The 23200-nt window shown below is 40.1% G+C and overlaps 1 protein-coding gene across 4 annotated transcripts in view; it reads right to left on the minus strand.

The window, feature by feature from the left end:
• The window catches only part of Abcg2 (ATP binding cassette subfamily G member 2 (JR blood group)), a 114189-nt gene that overhangs the window by 30047 nt on the left and 60942 nt on the right, over positions 1–23200 (minus strand). Inside the window, exons 1-2 of one of the 4 annotated variants that reach the window (XM_026379651.2) lie at positions 16927–16993; positions 6045–6266 (exon numbers count right to left, since the gene is read on the minus strand). In XM_026379651.2, the coding sequence (XP_026235436.1) occupies positions 6045–6247 (203 nt within the window). In that variant the 5' untranslated portion in view covers positions 6248–6266; positions 16927–16993. Of the gene's footprint in view, positions 1–6044; positions 6267–15907; positions 16128–16926; positions 16994–23200 lie in introns of those variants that run through there. The other 3 variants (XM_026379650.2, XM_026379648.2, XM_026379649.2) reach the window with 3 other exon arrangements.

A 23200-nucleotide genomic window follows, 5' to 3' on the forward strand; every position in this document is an offset into this window, starting at 1 on the left:
AAAATCATAGCAGAACTACCGCAGGTACATGGGCATGAAGAAATAGAGGCCACACTTGGTTCATTCACAACCTTAGTATCTACACCCAGTCTATCTTTAGGATTTGTAAATAGATCCAGATATATTCCCCAGAGTATCAAGTCCAAGAGCAAGATCAAAGCTGACAACAATTCATTCTCAGATTAATAATTCCCAAGAGGTCAATCCTACAACTGTCATGACTAATGAACTTCCCAATGCAACTTCCTCATGGCTCTTACATCCAAGAGGACCTCAGCATTCACAGCCTGTGACACCTGATCTATTTCATAACTGTACCATAGTCACTGGGAACTGAGGTGAAATGTACCTTTCACTTTGCTCACTAACTGAGGAACCTCTCACTCAAATATCAGACGAAGACAGTGAGAAGCTGGTAAACCTGGAGTAAACCATGACAGAAAAATCTCTTATTCTTCTGATGGCCTTTCCCCCATTCAGTGCAAAAACACACTCAGGATAGGGTTAACTTTCAAGGTGCATTATCTTTAGTACTGGTACATCTTCTTTATTAATAGCTACCAAGGACCTACTTATGAAATGACCAGAAACAAGTTTGTGATTCACTCAGGTTTTACTGCCAGAAAAGCCTTCCACATTTTTTAAATACCTACTCAAGGGAGGGAAAACGGAGGATCATGTTCCAAAATTGAATTCCATGCATGTATGAGTTTTTCAGGATGAACCCAACTGCTATGTATAACTATAAAACTCTACTAAAAATAAAACACCTATTCAAGTAAGGCAGATATTTTATATAAAGTAAACCAAGCCATCCTGAATGATTCTACCACAAACTTAATGTGCATGTATTAAGACAAAGAATTTTACAGTTTCCTGTATTTGGCTTATTTTGACAGAAAACAACAAAAACGTATGATCACAAACGCAAGAGTTCCAATCTGGAGCAGTGGCCGATTCTACCCCCATCTACTTAGCACAATTATTAAATGTCTATTATGTAGGTACAAGACACTCTTCCAGATCTAGGGATGTAGTCCAGTGATTAAGAGTACTTGCCTAGCAAGTAGGAGCCCCAGGGTTCAATCTCCAGCATGGGAGAGAGCCCAGAACAAAACAAGCAGATAAACACGCGAAAAAACAAAACCCTAGCCCTCCTGGAGTTTACATTCCAGTCCAGGGATCAGCACAGTGTAGCTGGTTGTTCTCTGTTTTCAAAAACAATATAATTGGAACAGAGCCATGCTATTTTGGTTGTGCAGCGTATAGCAGTTTTTGTGCTACAAACGGCCCATAAAAATTGAAGAATTTATGATCTGGTCCTTTACAAGAAGAGTCTGCTGATTCCTGTCCTAGCCTATGGTCCACAATTCCCTGGTCTCCCCACCCTCCCCTCCACCCTTCTATCATCTCTCACAAGCCACTGCCCTCTTATTTATTGCTTTACAGCATTTCTGTGCAAAGTACTGTATCATTACACTATAAAACCTTGCCAACAAGAACTTATCATAATGTTGCCACCTACATCTCCTTCCCTCCCCCATTACATAAAACACTGAAAAAAAAGTATACAAAACTTACCTTAAGGACTTTTGTCACATCTGTTACATTATAGTGGACAATGGTCAACACTTTGGTCTTGTTTTGTTTATAGACAAGAAAGGTCATTTCCATTCTTAGAGCATGGCCTACCTCCCTACACACAGGTGCACACAAACAACATATTCACTTTTGAAACTCCACGTATCCAGTTCCACAATTTAGGATCAGGGGTTCACAGGTATCTTTTAATCTTTCCATTACAATAGAATGCAGGGTTAGTGCTCTAGTTTTCTGAATTCCCCATTAGACCAAAAGGTTTCTGAGAATAGACATATCTGTATTACCAGTCATTTTGCACAACTAGGCAGATGTATTTTTTAACAAAATTGTAGATATATGTATATGTACATGTGTATCTGTACATGCACACATATATTCCCTAGGTCAGTCTGTCAAGAAGGCCTAGAAGCAAAGACATCTCAAAAGCAGTTAGCATTCAAATCACCCTGATACTGGTTTGTAAATACCGTTCTCTACAAAAATGAACTTTAGGTGACTCCAGATTAGTCAAGGCAGGCATAAAATGAGTCTAGAATTTCTTGCTGTGCCAAGGAAATATCAAAATATGAAGAGATAAGTCGAAATAATGAGAGATGAAGAGAGGAACCCACCTTGTCAGATCTCCCACTGACTAATCAGTAGTATTAGTAGCATCAACATAAAGAATAATAATCATGCATTACAACTGAATGCTATTGAAGAAAGTATAAAACCATAAGTCTCTACAGTAAGTGAAAGAAGAGAAAATGAATGAAGGTTTTTCTTATTAGTAGAAACTCAAACAATAAGATGACGTAATTAGAAAACCACCCTTTGGCAACTGTCATAGTGGTAGCTGTCTGGATCAGTCATCAACATGGGCTGCAGTGAGTGAGTCAAGTTTAAAGAGGAACAGGATTCCAAAATAATGTCAAAACATCTCCCCTCAAAATACTAATCAAGTACAAAGAGGAAAAAGGGAACATTATGGTGAACTTGGCAGACAGCAATCTGACCAGGTGATCAATTTTAATAATACCTGGAATGAGATGGGACTAGAAAACACCAGGCTAGACAAGACTGAATGGACACAATGTGGTGGTCAGTCAACTACATGAGGACCCCAGGTGGGTGATGAGAGGCACTCAACCCCTCCTGCCTTCTTTTTGAGACTACACTTCCCCTTGGATGCTGCCAGACAAAAACTGAGTGATCACACATTTCTGGAAAGTAATGCTGAAGGAGCTAGGGATAGTCTCCTCTCAAATGGTTCCCAAAAACCAGTTATGACAACTGACACAAAAAGAGCCACAGTAACAGGAGCAAATGCAGTGAAATATTGATAGGGAATCTGGGTGGAAAGGTTATGTTCATATGGGTTTAAATTTGAAATTTCTTCAAAGTAAATTAATAATAGGGAAAACTCTCTAAGAGGGTCATGAATTTCCCTTGTGATTATAGGATATCTGCACATCTACTGGAACAGATGATTTTTTAAAAATAGATCTTCAGCATTGGTGAGGGAAAGCTCAAGTATGGGTATGGAGACAAAGTAACCATAAGAGAGTTTTCTTAAGGTAGGAAAATTTTTTTAATTCTCATGCTTAAATTTTGTTCTATCTTCTTCTGACAAAAGAAAAGGAAGAATAAAAATTTTAAAGTCAATACTGGCATTAACTTTTTGGAATATAGTTAATAATGTAAATGGTGATGATACTATCAAACACAAATCAAAACTAAGAAAATGAGAACAGGAGCTGGGGATATAACTCAGTTGGTAGAGTACTTGCCTCACATACACAAGGCCATGGGTTCAATCCCCAGCACCCCTCCACACACACACAAGAAAAAAAAAAAAAAAGAAAGAAAGAAAGAAAATGAGAGTAACTCTTCATATACCCTAGAGACTATCATTTGAAGCCAGCAGACAGGGGAAAGACTGAAAATACTGCAGCCAGAAAAGGATAACCTTTCTCATGGATCCCTAAACCAGAAATGTGAGTAAGCAAGAATACCAATCCTTACTATCCTTTTAACTGTTAATATTGAAAGAACTGCAAGATGTGACTACAATTTTATAAGCCTAGGAAAACACAAGAGGATGACCTCCTCCTTTGCTGAAATGCACAATATGGAGTCATAAAATGTTGTGACGCTTTGAGTGCATGAGATATTTAGGGTATCAAGTCACTAATTTACTAGCTTGAAAAGATAAACAAGAGGAGCTGTAAGTGTGGCTCAGTGTGGAACACTTGCCTGGCACATGCAAAGCCGTGGGTTCAATCTCCAACTACCTCCCCCCCCTCCCCACCCCCCCCACACACACGCATTATGATCTATATCTTTATTCAGTGGTGAGCACCATGCTTAGCAGGGTAGAGGCCCAGGGTTCCATCCCTAGCACCAAAACAAAATGTATCTTCACACCCTGTGCTTTTACATCTGTTCAAACTACACATATTCAAATCTCTTTACCTTCTAGCACTTTCAGCACAAAATCTAAAGGAAGCAACATTTTCTTGATTGTCTTTCACAAAAGGCTTGTGAGCTTTCCAAAAGTGAATTCTATCTAACAATGTAGCAAAAGGTCAAAGCCTTCCATCTACCATTCCTCTCCTTATGCTCTGGTCAGAATTTCTTTCTTTTTTTTTTTTTAAGATAGAGAGAGAGAGAGAGAGAGAGAGAGAAGAGAAGAGAAGAGAAGAGAGAGAAGAGAGAGAGAATTTTAATATTTATTTATTTTTTTTAGTTTTCGGCGGACGCAACATCTTTGTTGGTATGTGGTGCTGAGGATCGAACCCAGGCCGCACGCATGCCAGGCGAGCGCGCTACCGCTTGAGCCACATCCCCAGCCCTGGTCAGAATTTCTTAACCAACACAAGAAAGAGACAAAAACAGCAGGCGTGGCTGCATGGAGAGAGTTCTCACCCTGCACAGCGCCCCTGGTCTCAATCCAGTCAACCCTCAGATATTTACCATTTCTCTCCTCACACCCCCAAATTTTCTACCCTAGCTTGCCACTTTCTTGCCCTCTGAAGGAGCTGGTGTTTATTAAAAGAAAAGACCACAGTCACAGAGAAACATCAAGATAAAAGGACAAACCTCTGGGGCTGGGGTTGTAGCTCAGTGGTAGAGTGCTTGCCTAGCACGTGTGAGGCCCTAGTTTGGATACTCAGCACCACATAAAGATAAATAAATAAAATAAAGGTATTATATCCATCTGCAACTAAAAAAAAAAAAAAAAAAATGCCAAACCTCTGATTCCCATATAGGTCTGCAGCCACTTGGAGGTCAAAGCACTCTTTATAACCCCACCCAGCTTTGGAGAGTCAGGGGAAATTGCTTGCTTCCTCTATCAGTAGTTATTGCCCCTATTAAACTAACTAAATACAGAGATTATGCTGACTTAGCAAACTCAAATTCCTATCACCATAGCTGGAAAGCATAATTTCCTAGAAATCAGAAAGACATTGACACCCCTAATGGCCAGCATCTGTGAACTCATAGAGGTACCTGGTAGTGAGTAGATTCCATAGAAACACTCATTTCCCTCCCACTCTTCAACACCAGACTCTGAATTCTGAATTCATTGCTGAATGAAAACCCTAATTGCTGGGCCCTTTTAAAACAGAAATAACTTCATTGATTTTAATCTTAAATTATTAACCACTTTGCACTTCAACTTCATAACTTCAATTAAAATTATAGTTGTTTTATATTTAAATATTTTCTATCTGACATTTTTGTGGAAAGTATTGGGCAAGTCATTATAGACTATTTACTACTATAAACAGGCCATTCATTTGAAAGAGATCTATTTGGAAAGCATTTTCATGATACTCTCACTTCAACCTCCTTGCTACTAGAATAAAAAGTACATAAAATGCACAAGTACCTAAGAAAGTGCTACTCAGAAAGTACTACTTCACTGCTTGGACTAAAGTGCCAAAGTTATAATTATATCCCCACAATCAAGAAGCAGTAAACCATACATCTAGGCCTCTTTCCATCAAAACCCAAGACTTATATAGGAAAAGCTAAATGACACATTAATGGTTTAGTTTCTCAAACAAAACTCCATGCACGTGGTATAACCATTTTTACAGCTTGTCAGTTCCTTTCAAAATCAAACATATCTGTAACAAGTGATCCAATCATTTCAGCCCTAGTTTAACCAAAAGAAAATGTGTCTATATGCCTAAACAAAGACTTATACGCAAAGGCTCACAGCAGCTTACTGGTAATAGGCAAGACCTGTGAGGTTCATTACAGGTCCATAAAATGGTCTTTTAAAAAACTCAAGCACTGGAGCTGGGATTGTGGCTCAGCAGTAGAGGGCTCGCCTAGCACGGGTGGGACCCGGGTTCGATCCTCAGCACCACATAAAAATAAAGGCATTGTGTTGTGTCCATCTACACCTAAAAAATAATAAATAAATAAATGAAAAAAGCTTAAGCACATACTTGATATTGGATAGTATTTCTTTCTCAACTGTTTTCCGACCAAAGAGAAAGCCACTCTTCACTTTTACTCGATAGCAGATGTTATGAAAACTCAACACAGCCCCCTCAGTAAATGTCTTCAGGTCACTGGAGGTCATCCCAGGCAGGCCATTGGTGTTTCTTTGTGACATTGGGATACAAATCTGATCATCATTGGAAGTCATCTGGAGAGTTTCTGCCTTTCTGTGGAGAGAAAAGCAATGTTGACAGTTCAGATAAATGAGATTGTAAACCCTAGATAACAAGAGCTTACAGTAGATGGGGTAGAGAGAGAAGATGGGAGGGGAGGGGAGGGGGGATAGTAGGGGATAGGAAAGGTAGCAGAATACAACAATTACTAATAGGGCATTATGTAAAATTGTGGATGTGTAACCGACGTGATTGACGTGATTCTGCAATCTGCATTTGGGGTAAAATTGGGAGTTCATAACCCACTTCAATCTAATGTATGAAATATGATATGTCAAGAGCTTTGTAATGTTGTGAACAACCAATTAAAAGAAAAAAAAACAATAGCTTAAACCAAGTCTGTTTTAAACTGTGCTGCAGTGAGTAGATTCCTTTAATGAACAGCCCACATCACTGTGATAAGAACAACCTTAGAATTTATAATGGAAGGGAGACACAAGTTTGAAAACCTACACTCCAATTAGATGTCAATTAAATTCCTCATAAGTAAATAGTATGGAAATTATTTTAAACTCATAAGGTAGGAAAACACAGATAAGATTTGGGTGGCTTGAAAAGCACATTATGATTTCAGTTCAGGGACAGCTTGCATGATCTCTAGCATACATCCTCAGGGTTTTTTGGTTTTGTTTTAGGAGTCTGTAACATTACTACCAAAAAGGGCTTAGCCAAGCAGTCTAGTACAGGAAATTTTTCCTCTGAATTTATAGTCTTATACTTCACATCTCTGATTTTTATGCACCTTCATTCAGTAAAGAATGTAAACTCTAACACTTTTTGCAATGATATCATTTCTTTAATGGGCAAACATTTAAATTCTAGGAAGATTTAAGTGTGAAAATGATTTAAGAAAACCAAACCAATGGTTAAGCATCTAAAGCAAAACCGAATACTATGTGTGAGTGAAGTATAAAATGTTTCATTAAACAAGTGACAAAAGGTCCCTTAAAAAGATTTAATTAGAGTAAACCCTTAAGTTGAACTGAACTTGTGAAAGAGGTTCAAAATGCTAACTTCAATAATCCTACTTTTCTTTTTGAAAAGCCAAAATCATCCATGAAGAACTTTCTCTTTGCCTAAGGTAGAGTAGCTGCTCTAAACTAATCATCCTCCTTAGAACAACCAGAAACCTAGACAAAAGATGACAAGCAGCTGTGTGCAGGGTTCTGGTGAGAGCAACCAAAAGCAGCCAGGACATGAGGGATCCAAAAGGATCAAGGAGGGGACAGCACTGGTGCAAGTCCAGCAGCCCACCAACTGTCCACACAAGGGGCAGCACTGAGGACAACCAGGCAGAAAGAAGCTGCTAGAGGCATCTTCCAGAAGCCCCTAATGTATCAGATCAAATTGCTCAGCAGTCTCTTGCAAGAAAGATCTAATTAAAATTAATTCATTTTTAAAAAAGAGACTAAGCAATAAATATTGAAATTAAAATTTAAGTAAAGAAGAAAAAGAAACAAAATTTGGACTTGCAGGCCAGCAAAGACAAGGACCACTGAAAACCCCAAGCTTTCAAGATCCCAGAAGCATTAGGACCTAGGAATATGGAAAAACAAGAGAGACCAGACTCGGCTCTATCAAAGTGATCTGCTCAGACTTTGCTAGAAGTTAAATCCATTCTCAAAGAAGCTATCATCATCCACATTTTCAATCCAAAATTATCAGGCATGCCAGAAAATAGGATCCAAAGTTCCAAAAACAGAAAAAATAGAGGTAGACCCACAGATAATGTATTTAAGAAAATAAATGAAAAAAAAAAAAAAAAAACTCTCACCAAAGAACCACCATCTGATTTTAAAAAATTTAAAAATCGTTGGGCGTAGTGGCGCACGCCTGTAACCCCAGCAGCTTGGGAAGCTGAGGCAAGAAGACTGTGAGTTCAAAGCCAGCCTCTGCAAAAAGTGAGGTGCTAAGCAATTCAGTGAGACCCTGTCTCTAAATAAAATACAAAATAGGGTTGGAATGTGGTTCAGTGGTCAAGTGCCCCTTAGTTCAATCCCAGTACCCACACTCCCCGGCAAAAAAAAAAAAAATTATAATAATAATCAAAACTAAGAAGTCAAGCAGGTCATGGTGGCACACACCTACTACCCTAGCTATACCAGAGGCTGAGGCAGGATGATCATGAGTTTAAGGCCAGCCTGGGCAATACAGGAAGACTCTGTGTTTTATAAGAAAAAGAAGGGGCTTGGGGCGTAGCTCAGTGGTAGGATACATGCTTGAAGCCCTGATTTGATCCTCAGAACTGGGGGGAAAAAATTAAGAATTTAACAGATGAGGGGCTGGGGTTGTAGCTCAGTGGTAGAGTGCTTGCCTAGCACATGTAAGGCACTGGGTTCAATCCACAGCAGACACAAAAATAAATAAATAAAATAAGGGTATTGTGACCATCTATAACTTAAAAAAAAGAATTTAATAGATGAGTGAAAATTAATGAATCAAAAGGCTAGTATCAAGAAAACGTCTAGGAAGAAAATTATTAATGATGAAAATTATCACCATGGTGTGGGGGAGAAGCTCCTGATGGAAAAAGGTTCAGCATACATGTAATTAGAGACTGGGAGAGGGAGAAAATGGAGTAGAATCAACGTTCCCAGATATACTGGCCAAGTATTTTAAAAATTAAAAAAGGCATTAAGCCACTGATTGAAAAAGCTCTAGGGTGCTTAGTTTCTATGAGAGTTCTAACAATCTTCCTCAGAAAGATGCGGGGCCTTCATAACACAGGTCCAAAAAAGAAATAAAAAAAATGAGTAGACAGGTCTAACCACAGCCCAACATCCAGCTCACATGTGTAATACCATGAAAAAAAAATGTAAACATACTGCATTTCTAACATTAATATGATACAAGTTATTACACTAGGATGAAATTAAAAAAAAAAAATACAGTAAGGTAAAGAAAATACACCACCTCAGCTCCACAGAGTACCCAATCTCTAGTTAATTCCGCATACAAGGTTTAGGTGACTCCAGAAAAAAAAGTAACTGATTTCAAGTATATTTCTCTGTGGTCAGCACTGGTCACCCCCCCACCCCCACCCCTGAACAGCTCTCATGGGATTAGTCTTTTTCTGTAAAGAAAAACACTCACCACATCTAGACCTCCCTGTGTCACATCAGCCTCCCAATTTGTTTCTGTTTCCCAGCTTCCAGAGTTCCCGTGAATGCTAATAGGATTTTACTCACCTCTATGTCCTAGACCTACTGCAGAGATCTTCAGTGTTTAGATAAAAACATCCAAATGATCTCACAACCCACCTGCACCCAATACTCTGAGCTGATTATACATCCAGCCAATTTGCAAAGGTTCTTCCCCAGTGACCTGGGAGCTTCCCTTTTCTAGCTTTCCCTTTCTGGGGGTCTACTTACATCACCCTCTCCTTCATGTTGCCTTCTAATTTGTGAGACCATACTTAGTTTTTTTGAAACACTGAAACTTTCTTCTTCACTATATACTACTATAACTATTATTATGATAATCTGCATTAAAATGCCAATTCTCTCTTACCAAAACTCAGTTTTCATGCAACAAAGATTGTATATAGATCAGAAAAGTACACAGGCAAATACTAAGTCTTCAGCTAGACAGCTGCCCAGTTATAACCACTGCATCTGTTGGTAGGAAGGAGAGCAGCCTCAGACAAAGAGATCAAGGCCTTCCCTTACATTTTTCCCCCTCGGGATGATTCTAGAATGGGGAGAGTTGCACTCTGCCTCATAGTATTAGGGCTGCTGCTTAAACAAATATCTCCTTAAACCATGAATTAAGATTACTGCCAAGAGATCCTGAAAAGCAGTTAGAATGCCTCACCTGACTTACTGTCAGGTGATTGCTTCAATTTAAAAATGAAAAGGAACAATTAAGGGCTGGGGATGGGGCTCAGAGATAAAGTGCTTGCCTGGCATGCCTGAGGGCCCGGGTTCATAATCCCCAAGCACCAAAGAAAAGGAAAAATTAAAATAGGAAATTTAATTTTCAAAAAATTATCCCTTGCATTTAAAATCCCTTCTATTGATTGATGGGTTTAATGCTGGCTCTCATTTAAAGGATCCAGCGTAAGGCACCCAGTGTTGTCTCTATAGTCCAAGGCTGCTGGATTAATATAGTTTTGAAATCAGTCCACTAAGGTGCTATAGGACCCCACATCATTGTAGTAGTGATCTGGAGGACATGGACAGTTTCATACAGATTGGAAGCAACCCCAAGGAAGATACGTCTGCTCAGTGAGAAGCCCTCAAGCCTTTTAATCAGGAATGGCTCACCCTACCAATTATGTTTTTAAAAGAACACACTCAGAGCTCCTGGAATCCTTATTTATCTCTGTATATCTCAGCACAGCACCAGACACAACACTAAGGAACTATAAAACAGAGGACCAGGTTTCTCAGACACACCCCTGAGGATGCAGGAACATACTGTGCAGCACTCCTCCCCTGCCCCACAAGAAGGTGGGATGGATGTGGGGAAGGGCAGAGCTCCAGCAGGGGAAGGACCTCCAGGGAGCCATTTGCTGGAGGATGCTAGACATTTAACCTGATGCTCAGGATGCTCTCCACCAAACTACTCTCTGACTCTAAGAATTCTTACTAGTTTTAACCAATCCCAAACAACCCCATTTCCCCAGCTCCCCTAGCCCACCAAATCTGGAGAAAACAAGGCAAGAATAAATAATGGTTTCCTTTAGAACCACAGAAACTGGAGAAAGGCTTACTGATATTTACAGGGGAACTGATTCAGAAGTTCCTATGAATTTAAATAACAGGAGTAGCAAACAGGATTTGACGGGGAATAGGGATAGGGTGGGGGACAAGGATGGGGGAGGAAGGTGGGCAGAGGTCCAGGAGAGTCACCACCCTTTCTCTTTTCCTTCACAAGGCTATCCCACCAAACTGGCACTGTGGGAAGAAGAGCAGCAAGGAGAGAGAGGTGATTAGAGAATTCCAGGATCCTGAGCTGCCAAGGAGAAAATAAGAGGAACCAGCAAATGTCAAGCCGAGTCTGAGTTGGAATTTGCCAGAAGCTACACAGCACAGGGTCTACAACCCAGTCCTTCCACAAGAGTCTAATATGTGTCTAATAGATGTCTATACCTTAAGGTCAGTATTCTTCTTGCCTTCCGGTTTTTAATTCAATAATCATAACCACAGCCAGACATAAAATGAACAGGAAATGAGAGGTGGACGGCAGCACCACTTCTCAAAATTCTGGTGTATTTTAGAACATAACCTAACATACAAAGGTACAAAGTGTGTGTGTGTGCGTGCGTACACTACACAAAATTGTAGCAGAGCTCATAATTATCGCAAGGGACACTCTAATCCATGAGTACAGGCACATTCTCAAACCAAATAATGTCTCATTATGTGTGTAGTACTACTATCATTGCTAGTATGACTAACACCATTGCTAATATGACTAAAATATATAAAGATCTGAAATTTAACTGAACTCATTTACCACTGTGAACTGAACACACAGTGAATTGACTCAGCACACAGTAAAATTGTAACTCAAATAGAAGAGTGTTCCAAAGGTTCTGGTCATTAAGGGATACTCTCAGTTTGCAAAAGCATGACAAACAAAAATATTGTCTAAAACCTTTATTTTTAGAATGAGGAAGCAGGCTGAAAGACTGGCCCCAAGAGGACAGTGAAAGGCGAAACTCATTTTGAAGACACTTCAAACATCTCAAAGACAGGATCTCTGTATAACTTCCCTTCACTTACATATAGTTATTATTTAGGATGTACTATTTAGGATGTAGTTTGACAAAGCTACTAAGCTAATTAAATGTTTCTGATTTCTTACTACATCTTAATAAATAGATGCTCACGTGTATACTGTTTCTCCTAATATGAGAAAAACTGGGAACTTTTAAAAACTCCTCAGTACTGCTAAATCCATTTATTTGCTCTTAAAAAGATGGAATCTAAATTGGCAGCTACAATCAGGTCCTATCTTTTGTATGAAATTTAAGGTAGAGTCTTTGTAGAGATGCATTTAGTAGATCAAAAACCTATCATCCTTAAAAAGTAGTTCTAGGGTTTGGAGTACAATTCAGAAGTAGAGTCATTGCCTCGCATGTGTGAGACCCTGGGTTCTAGCCAGAGCACCACACACACACACAAAAAAAAAAAAGAAAAAAGAAAAGAAAAAAGAAAAAGAAAGAAAGAAAGAGAGAGAAAGAACGAACAAACTCACTCACAAGTAACTTCAAGCAGCTCACATAGTGACCAGATCTTGGTGTTTACTACAATTCTAAATAAAAATAACCAGAATGTCCTGAAGAAAAAGATAATTCCACGGATGGGGCATGGAAAATATGAAATAAGCCTGGAACATTCTGTGAGACCAGAATGGAAACACCTTTAAAGAAAAAAGAGGTCCCACTGGCAAAGCTGAAACAATTTAAGCATCCAATTAAATAGATGACATTGGATTATAATCCACATAATAAAATAAATGTCCATGAATTCATACTGCTACAGTTGAATAAATAAGGCAAAGCAGACAGCTCTTTCTTACAGGAAAGAAAAATTAAATATAGAATGAGTGAAACTTTTAAAAAATCATTAGAAAACATCACACAAAGGGGTGGGGTAGAGCACTTGCCTTACATGTGTAAGGCATTGGGTTCAATCCTCAGCACCACATAAAAATAAATTAAGATATTGTGTCCATCTACAACTAAAAAAAATTTAAATTAAAAAAAATATCTTCCTGGTTACTCTATCACAGTTAAGATTAGCTGATATGAGCTATGAAATACTTCTAGAAATCAAGCTTGAGGGATATCTCTAGCATACTGAGAGAGCAATCAGATTAGGAAGCTTATAGCTTTATAGACTATTCAGAAGTGTTGGCTCCTTGTCCTCTATTGGAGGAAAGTATGGGGGAAAGGGTGGTAATTGCTTTATGTTGAAAATTTTAAGCCCCTTGAATTGTCTCTTGGCCTGAACCAGTTACTACTATGAGGCATGTGTGCCCCTAGTGAGGAACCTCCTCTTCTGCAGCTGGCATTCTGTGAAGCATGGAGCATATCTTCCTGGGGGAAGGCAGATCTATATCTATATATGAAATCAAGACACAATGACTGATTTATAGCTCTAGGGGAAAAACTAAGTAGCAAAAGCAGATCTATGCTGGAGTAACCTCAATGGGGCTACTTATCCTTGGGTATAAAAATCAATACTGCCCATGTCAAATGGGTGCTATTCCTAGCTTAGATATGAGAATGAAGATTCATGAGTGGTTTGCATGAGCAAAAGAATATTATCAGATCCAGGTATGACTGAAATGATTCCATTAGATTTTTAACTAAAAGTAGCCTAATGCTTTATAGCTAGTGGTTGCCATTTTGAAAGCACAGATTTAGGAGCATTTAAATGGTATAATGATAAAAGTAAAATTGAAGGACATCTTTTTAATCCTGAAGATAATGTATTTATAGAAGTGCCTCGTGCTTTTAATAGCTAATAAATTGTTTCTAATATGTGACTATTCTTAATAAAAACAGAAAGAATGCAATTGCAGAAAGTGCAGGAATCTAGGATTTGCCTATTGTTTTAGTACATCTGTACTATAGTAGGGACATTTCAGAGATCTGACTCTTGGTTCTGACAATTTCCCACTGAGCCACATCCCCAGTCCTTTTATTTTTTATTTCGAGACAGGGCCTCACTAAATTACTAAGGCTGGCTTTGAACTTGCAATCCTTCTTGCCTTCCAAGTCCCTGAGATTACAGGCAGTGCCACCACACCTGGCTGGGCATTAATTGTTTTAAAGGGCAAACTTCAGTTTCCTTTAGGCCTATATAACCTATTAATAGGGGCAATTCAGGCTCTTTAATTTTTGCTAAAACATTTCAATCCTAACTTCTTACCCTAGGAAGTTACATAATATAAACTTTCCCACTTGATATAGTCTTCTGCTGTCAAACATCTCTCAAAAATATCTGAAGTAACAGATATGTCAATTACCCTGTTCTAATCCTTACACATTGTATATACATATGGAAAAGTCAAAACAAATACCACACTAATGTACAATTACTATATAAACTAAAATAAATATATTTGTAAAACTCTTGGCAGGAATATTTCAGATTATTTAAAGCTCATGACATACACTTATTCCTTTATAAGAACTAGATGCATCACCAAGTAAGACGCAGCCATGAAATAGTAGTGTATCAGACCACAGGGTCTTAGCATCCAAGTGTATCCCACACTTTGGGTAAAAAAAAAAAAAATCGCTGCCACAAGCCATCTTAGGAAGTACACTTATAACATGCACTCCCACTATTGCATACACTATGGATAGCACTGAGGGTATTGTCCATTGCCTTCCTCAGTCTCCTCTGCATCCCTGTGTGACACACACACAGGGCATTTGCCTCAAAAACTAAATGCCAGGGAAAGCTCCTCTAAAGAGCCAGCATATTTTTCCCCTTTGTCACTGAACTGCGTTACAGATTATTTCCTTTTTATTATGGCCTCCAGAATGAAACTTTATTAACTGCAGAGGGCCCTTGAGTCAGTCCATGTCCATTGTAATATGCTCCCTATGGCAGCTTTTCACACTGGGCTGTATTTTATTTTCCATTAATTATACTTATGCTCCCCACATGTCTCATGAATACTAAAGTGACAATAAATACACAAATACATTGTGCATGTTTGTGATTTTTAATACATCTTGATGCAAAAGAATGTGTTTTCTAGGGAAACTCCTGCATAATGCTCAGGGCCAGGGACAAAGATTCATTTAATATAAATCTGTATGTTTTTCTGATGAAGGAATTAGTTTTTATATTTGTAATACTAGGCAAGAAAACTAAATGAGGCAACATTACAAGTATATGTTATTTTGGAGGCTTGGGATGTAGTTCAGTGTAGCCAAGGATGCACAGGGCCCTGGGTTCAATTCCCAGTACTGGGGGACAGGGGGTGGGGGCAGAATATATATATTTTTTAACTGATAGATTTACAATGTGATCTTATATTTTCCTGTATTGCTTGAGCTTTTTCAGTATTATTTTTATTAAATACTGTAATAAGCTGGTTAACTGTCGTAAGTTACTTATTAAAACACAACAGCCAGGTGTGAGGGACAGGAGTCCCAACTACTGAGGCAGGAAAATCATTTGAGCCCAGGAGTTCTGGGCCAGCCTGGGAAAACATAGAAAGACCCTGTCTCTTTTAAAACAATAAAACTAAAATAAAACTCAACTATCCACAGAAAAATTACAAAGGGTGACTCAATAAATATTTCAGCAAAGCATCTAAAATTATGTTCTAGGAATAATAAAAATATATTAGATAGCACTTTTAAAATACTGATGTTAACAAATTTCTCCTTGTTGCAACTCCCACGGTAAGTTTCTATCCCTCTAATATCAACTCTTATCTTCACACATCTGGAGACCAGCAAGAGTTTTACCTTAACCTTTACCAATCAGACCACAACACACTTCCAGACCCAGAATCAGTTGCACCACCACCTCATTTTCTGAAAAGCCACTCTGAATTTCATACTCACTTTCAAATGAAACGAACTGGAGCTACCGAAATCATCTCATTTGAGCAGTGTGCTATTTTCTAACAAAATGGGCACACAAATAACCACTCACCTTTCCTGCCACACAAATTTACTCACTCCGCTCAACAGCAGTTCAGGTGACCAAGGGTTCCAGTCTCAGGACGTCTGTGCTCAAAGTCAGAATTAACACTCATGGATACAAGCTCTGAGAAGAGTCGGCTGGACCTTCTAAACATGCCCTGAAGCAGCAACTTCCAGTCACGAGTGACGTCAAGCATCTGCATGCGGCTGTCGAAATCCTGAAGCACTATCCCCAAATACCCCTGGCTCTTTCCCCGCCTCCTCCTCCTCGCCTCTCCCAACCTCAGTGGAGGACTAAGAGCCTCCCCTTTCCTCCCGCGTTCGAGGGACCGTGTTTGTGCCCGCCCAGGACGCCGATCCAGGACACCGCCCGCAACCCCGGCCGAGCCTTCCGGAGACTGGGACAACCCCACCGCGCCCGCTGCCCTGAGGCCGCGCAGTCGCAGCTGGAGGCTCCTGGGAGGGCGCCAAGCGGTCCCGCTCAGGGCTGCGGGCTGCGACCCGGGCGGCTAGGCGGCGGCGCTGGAGGCGTGGACGCGGCTTTGCCACGCGAAGCTCAGGCTACCGGGCCGGGGCGCGGGCGGCTTCCTCGCCCCGGTGAACCGCTCTCCCGGGGTCGGGGAGCGGGGCGGAAGGCGTGGCACCGCCTGCAAAGCCGCGATAAGCGCTCCGGAGCCTGAACGCCTCGGTCCTGGGGAGAAGCCTGTACTGGAGCACACTGGGACCAACCCAAAACTCCCGCCTCCGGGCCTTTTTCGAAACGGACTGAACCGATTCGCTCTGGAATCGGGGGGCGCTTCCCCGGCCGGCAGACTCCTCTGCAGACCCGGAGAGGTTTAGAGCAGCTGCTGCTGCCCCTGAGCCTCTGGGACCGAACGCCAAGGTTTTTCCCCCTCGCTTTTTAAGCCACCCCGAGGGTAATAGGTGGTGTCTGGTCCCTGAGCTTCGGAGAAATGGGAAGGTCGCGTCCCAAGGCCAAAACAATCAGGAGCTGAAGGGGCGGGGGAATTGGATGGAAGCATTACGTACGCTTTAAATAGTCTTCACGCGGTTCTGAAAAGTACTTCTCTACCTCCTTCCGGGGGCCCTGGAAACGCTGGGGAGTGTGCAAGTTCGAGAAAATGGCCATGAAGTCCCAACTTCTATCCCCGGAATCTAGTAATTGCATGGAGATGTGTTTCTGGCTCTTACATTTGTAGACATGCATACATACATACATACATAAAAATCACAATGTCATTTTCTAAATCAACTCTGGGGATTATTCTTACTTAATTCTTCGCCCAAGACAGGAAGCTTTAGCCGAGAGGCCTGGATAATAAAATTGATGATGGGACGGTGCAATGTTTTAGAATGTTGAGGCTGTATGCTTTTAACGAGCTTTAAAGTATGCATCCATGATGCGACCAAACATTTGGCTGAAATTATTCTTTTGGAATCATTCTGTCGATTTAAAGTCTTCCGAAGAGGCATTCTCACGGTGCAGCGTGGCGAGCGCCCCCTGGAGCGCGGGGACCCTGCGGGGAGAAGGGCCCGGGCGGCCATGGTGCAGCGAGGGTGCGGGTGCGGTGGGTGTTGCGGGGTGAGCCAACGCAGCGGCGACGGTGACCCCAGCGGAGCGTGGGCCTGGCGAACCCTGGAACCCAAGTGTTCGAGAAGGAGCCGCAGAACGTCAGACTGGTCGTAGGAGTGTGGCTGCTTCCGCGAGCTTCAGCTCAAAACCTGCAAGGCCTCCTGTCCTTTTCTTTAATGGCCTTCCAGGACCCCGCGAAGCCAAGAATGTATTTTGTTGGAGGAATGGTTTTAATTATGGCCAGTGCTGGCTTCCTGCGGAGCTCCCCGGGATTTATGGAGATTGGTGTGAGTGGGCTGGCCTCACGGTGAGAGGATTGAGCCTCCTACAAGATCTAATTTCCAAGTTCTTGTTTCTGGACTTTCTCTGTTAGACATCCCCTGAAGAACCTCATATGCGAGAAGCTGGGGTCTTCTATTCAGAGATGTGCAAAAGGATAGAATAGGGATGGTTGAATATCGCAGAAAAGAAGATATGGAGGGCTGGAGCTATAGCTCAGTTGGTATAGTGCTTGCCTTGCATGCACACAGCCCTGGGTTCAATCCCCTGCACCACACCAAAAAAAAAAAAAAAAAAAAGGAAAAGAAAGAAAGAAGAGGAGGGCTCCATTGCACACTTCCATAATCCCAGTGACTTGAGAGGCTAGCACCCAGGATCAAATTCAGACTCGGCAATATGGGGAGACCTGGTCTCAAAAAATAAAGAGCTAGGGATGTGGCTTAAGTAGTAAAGTGCCCTGGTTTAATCCCGGTACCAAGAAGGAAAAATAAGAGTGAAAAAAAAAAAACATGAAGTTGAGAAAAAGCACATTTTCAAAGATAGGATAATTAAATATAATATTCCGGAATTATGTAAACAAAACAAACTCGAAGCTGGGGTTGTAGCTCAGTGGTAAAGCACTTGGACCTTGGGTACAATTACCAGCACCATAAATTAATGGATAAAAAATTTAAAAACATGTACACCCATGCCTCACAGTATAAGTCACAATAGCCAAGTTATGGAATCAGCTTAGGTGTATGGAATCAGCCTAGGTGTACATCAGCAGATGAATGGGTAAAGAAACTGCACCACATACAAAGATGTGTCCCCCGAAAAACTAAAAATAAATAAATAAATAAATATTAAAAATTCTCTCTCTCTCTTTAAAAAAAAAAAAAGAAACTATGGTATATATGTATATATGAACAATGAAGTTTTGTTCTCCCATAAAGAAAGAATGAAATTATGCCATTTGCGGGAAAAACGGATGGATCCGGAGAGCAACTCTTTAAGCCAAATAAACCAGATTCAGAAAGATAAGTGCCATGTTTTTCTTTTTCTCATATGTGGAAGCTAAAGGAGGGGAAAAGGGGGATGTAATGAAAACAGAAGGGAGGTCACTGGGGTAAAGGAAGGGAATAAGTGGGAGGGAGGAGGGGAAGGTGAGAGGAGGTATTGGAGAATGAAACTGATAACTGATAAAATTATGTTATATGCATGTACAAATATGCCACATTGTATAATTAATGTGTGCCAATAAAATTTAATTTTAGTAATTTTTTTCATATCAATAGGTCAGTTTATTTGCTAGCTAAAGTTGTATTATTTCCTAACATTACCCTAATACTTTATCAAGCTGATTTTGATGAATTCAGACTAAAACCAGTGTTTCATAAACACATTGCAGTGTAAAGAAATTAGTATTTTCATTTATCAGTTAGCGTTTTATTTTAAACTGTTTTCCAATACCCTGATTTCACATTAAGTGTATTCGCATATTAAGTCACAGGGTTTTAGGGAGGAAACCACAAAGATCTTCCTCATCTTACAGATGAATTTCCCAGTCCAGAGGGGATCAATTTGCACAAGACCATGACAAAATCCTTCATAGCCTCCCAGACCAGGCCTTCTGCCTGCCACCATGTGACCTTTCTTCAATGTTATCTGAAAAGTGTAACTGCCCCATATTTACAAAGTCCAGTACTGGAATGCCTGCTGAAGGTCTGGCATCAGTTGGAAGGACCTATTGCATTTCCTAGTGTTCTCCAATGGTGAATTTCCAAGGGTCAATTTTTCCTTGGCAAGTTCAGTTTTCAAACAAGGCTTATCACAGATCTGGGAGGCAGTTGGGTTAACATTCATATTGAGTTCAAGTATATTTATCTGCATACTACTCCAAGTTAAAGAAAATGAAATGGAAGAGAGGCTATGTGTCGAGTGATTTCCCCGTAGTTATGCTCATGGCTATCTGGGACCCCTGATGAATTTGGTACGTTGTCCATACTAGTTCAAGCAGTGAGAAGTAAGTTAAGGAATGAAAACAGAGAAAACAACTCCTCCCAAAGATTTAGCTAATAGAGAAATATGAGAGAAAATAAATATACATGCAAGCTATCTTGGGGTTCAAATAAAATATTTATTTGGTTTGAATGAAGCCAGAACACACGTGCATGCCAAGAGGATAAGCTATTCAAAAGTAAGAGGAGACAGACTCAGGTCCCTTAGTGTCATTTGGATTTGGAATGTGGCCCATGTGTTACAAGCCCTAGTTCTCAGCTTGACACTCAGGAGATGGTGGAACTTCTAAGAGGTGGGGCCCTCAACCTGTGGGTTCTGAATGGCAGTGTCTCCAATAGATAGTGTCAGAACTGAATTAGATTAGAGGATGCCCAGCTGATGTCTGATTGCTTGCTTGATGGTGGAAAGAAACCCTCACACCTTTTGATAATCACAGAAGTCTGTGTCAATTGTGCTGTAAGAATAGATGAAAAATACAGTTTAAATGCAAAGGTGTGAATGGTAAGATAGTGGATTAGCAAAAATAATACTGGAATTAACCTGTTTGTTTTCTGTAGTAGCCACAACAGAATACAAACTTTGAGTTAAAACAATATAAATTTATTATTTAACTTACCAATAGTTAGATGTCTGACCTGTATCTATCTACTGGGCTACAATAATGATGTCAACATATCTGTTTCTTTCTAGAACATTTTTAAGCTTGTCGAAGTCAGCTGCATTCCTTGGCTCATGAATTCATTTCTCCATCTTCAAAGCCAGCAACACAACATCTTTGATCCTATTTCTGTCATTACAGATTTCTCTGATTCTTTTTCTGTTCCTTCCTTCAGTTCTAATGACCCTTTTTAAAGTTATCTACTTAGCAGCTTTAATTGTACCTGTAATTTTAATTACACGTAGCCTAACATTTTCACCTTTTAGGGATTAAAACAAGGATATCTTTGGGAGGACTTTAGTCTGTCTACCACAAGGCCTTAAAGTGGAAGAGGATGCAAATGTGAGGACCCCTTGGGAATTATTGAGTTGGCAGGAAGATTTCAAACTGAGGACTCCTGAGACACAGCTGAGGCAGAAAGAAGCCACTTGGGGGCTTCACCTATCTGACAGGTAGACAGGGAGTATGTGAAGGGGTTACATGGAGCCTGGAGAAACTGAGGCAGGAGAATGAAGTCACAGAGTAAGATTTTGGTATTTAACACTGGCATTCCAAGTTTTGATGAGTTCACATTATTTGAACATGAGAGTGAGGAGTAGGAAGTGGAAGGCAGGTACATTTGTTTTCTACTGCCAAATATTAGATTACCACTAACTTAGTATCTTAAAGCAACACCTACTATCTCCCAGACCTGGAGGTCAGGAGATTAAGCTAGATTATCCTCTGCTCAGGCTACATTAGTTAATATCAAAGTGCCAGCCAGGTGGACTCTTAACTGGAAGCTCTTATCTGAATAATCTGCTTCCAAGAAGAGTCAAGGTGTTGTTTCCTTCACATTGCCTATATTTCTTTACATGTGACCTCTTCATCTTCAGACGGGTCAAGTCCTCAAAGTCTGGATCTCTTTGACTTTTCCTTCTGCTTTTTAAAGGGCACGTGTGATTAAATCAGGCCTCTTTTAACAATCTCACCATCTTAGAGCCAACCAACTTGGGACTTTAATTACAACTATAAAATCCCTCAAATCAAGTCAGGCACATGAGTACATGCCTGTAGTGTCAGCTGTTCAGGAGGCCAAGATAAGATGATCATTTAAGACCAGAAGTTTGAGGCCAGCGTATGCACCATAGCAAGACTCCATTGCTAAGGGAAAAAAAGAAAAAGAAATCCCTTAGATCAGCCCCTACATGGGTGTTTGATGAAATCACCAGAGTATAAACTGGAATCTTAGGAGGTAGGGGAAAGAGTAACTCTAGAATTCTGACTACCCTGTGGGTAAGGTTGAAAAGATCAAGGAACACACAAGGTAGGGTGATGGATTGAGCCTCAAACATAGAAGTTGTCAAGATAGATATGATCTCAGAGAGAAGAGAAATGCCAAATCCAGGTGTCAAAGGTTTTTTTTTAAGCAGATCTAGAAAGTGAACAGAAAGCAATGTATGATTAACACAGAGAGGAATGGGAGGGTTATGTGGTGGGGGTTGTGGAAGAGCTTTGATGCTAGAACCATACCACACGGGGTCATTCAAAATGCACTGCAGATGTACTCAATTATGAAATAATTCATTTGGTTATAAAGTTCACAGGTGGTAAAGTCCAATAAAATGGAGTATAGTGGAGTATCTCATCAGAAGTCAATAATTAACCTGGGAGTCAGATAGTATAGTAGGAGATGTAACATTTTTGTCCCTTCATAATAAACTGAAAGGTTAAAAGTTGAGAGTTCAATGTCTATAAATGCCTTTTCTTTAGGTAAACTTTTTATTGAAGTATAGCATGTATATATATATATATATATATATATATATATATATATATATAAAAGGACAGGTCTGAGTGTGTGGCTGAGTGGTAGAACAAGTGCTTAGCATGGACCATGCTCAGGGTTCAATACCCAGAACTAAAAGAAAAAACAAAGAAAAGCACAGAAAATTTAAGCAATTGGCTTGATGCATATTTACAAAGCAAACTCACGTGGCATTCAGATTTTTTCAAAGCATAAAAACAATATTCCAGAAGTTGCTCTCATGCTCTGTCCTAGTCGTTAACCCTTCCGAAGGTTATCAGAATTCTGATTTCTTTCACCATGCATAAGTTTTGCCTGTTTTAAAGCTGAATATAAATGAAGTTGTTACTCTTTTGAGCCTGGATCTTTTTGTTCAATATATATGAGATTCATTCATTTATTTTTCATGTAGTAAAATCATTTGCTTTAACCTCTGTGTAGGATTCCATAGTATGAATACACTGCCATTTACCTACCTATTGTTGATGAGTTCTTGGATTGTTTCCAGTTTCGCCATATCCCCCTAAATTGTTTGATTGAGAAAGAATTCTAATGGTCAACTAACCTTCATCCATTAGAGTAGCATAAATGGGGGCCCAAAACCTGACATCATCCCCCACTCCTTGCCTGATTATCTTGAAAAAAAAAAAGCACAAAGAAAACAAAAAGAACAAGAGGATCAGGGTTGGAGAAGACTGTGAACAAATAAACCATTGTCCAATATCTCCCTCCAGCAGATGTCCTGGAGTCACCCATAAGCAACATTTTCCTGAGAACTCTCATACATTAGGTCGCATAATTGGCTAAGGAAGAGAAATAACACACAGGAAATTGGAGACAGAGGTTTAAATGGACAAATCATAATGAAAATGTTAAGACCAGTGTCACAAGGGCACCATGGAGGATATCAGTAGGTATCCTGGGTTTGCAGGTGTTGAATATTGGAGACTAAAGGAATCACCTGAGGTTCATCTGCAAAACAAAAATTCCTGGATGATTAGGGATA

This window comes from Urocitellus parryii, chromosome 10 (genome assembly GCF_045843805.1).
Source record: "Urocitellus parryii isolate mUroPar1 chromosome 10, mUroPar1.hap1, whole genome shotgun sequence".
Lineage (NCBI taxonomy): Eukaryota > Metazoa > Chordata > Mammalia > Rodentia > Sciuridae > Urocitellus > Urocitellus parryii.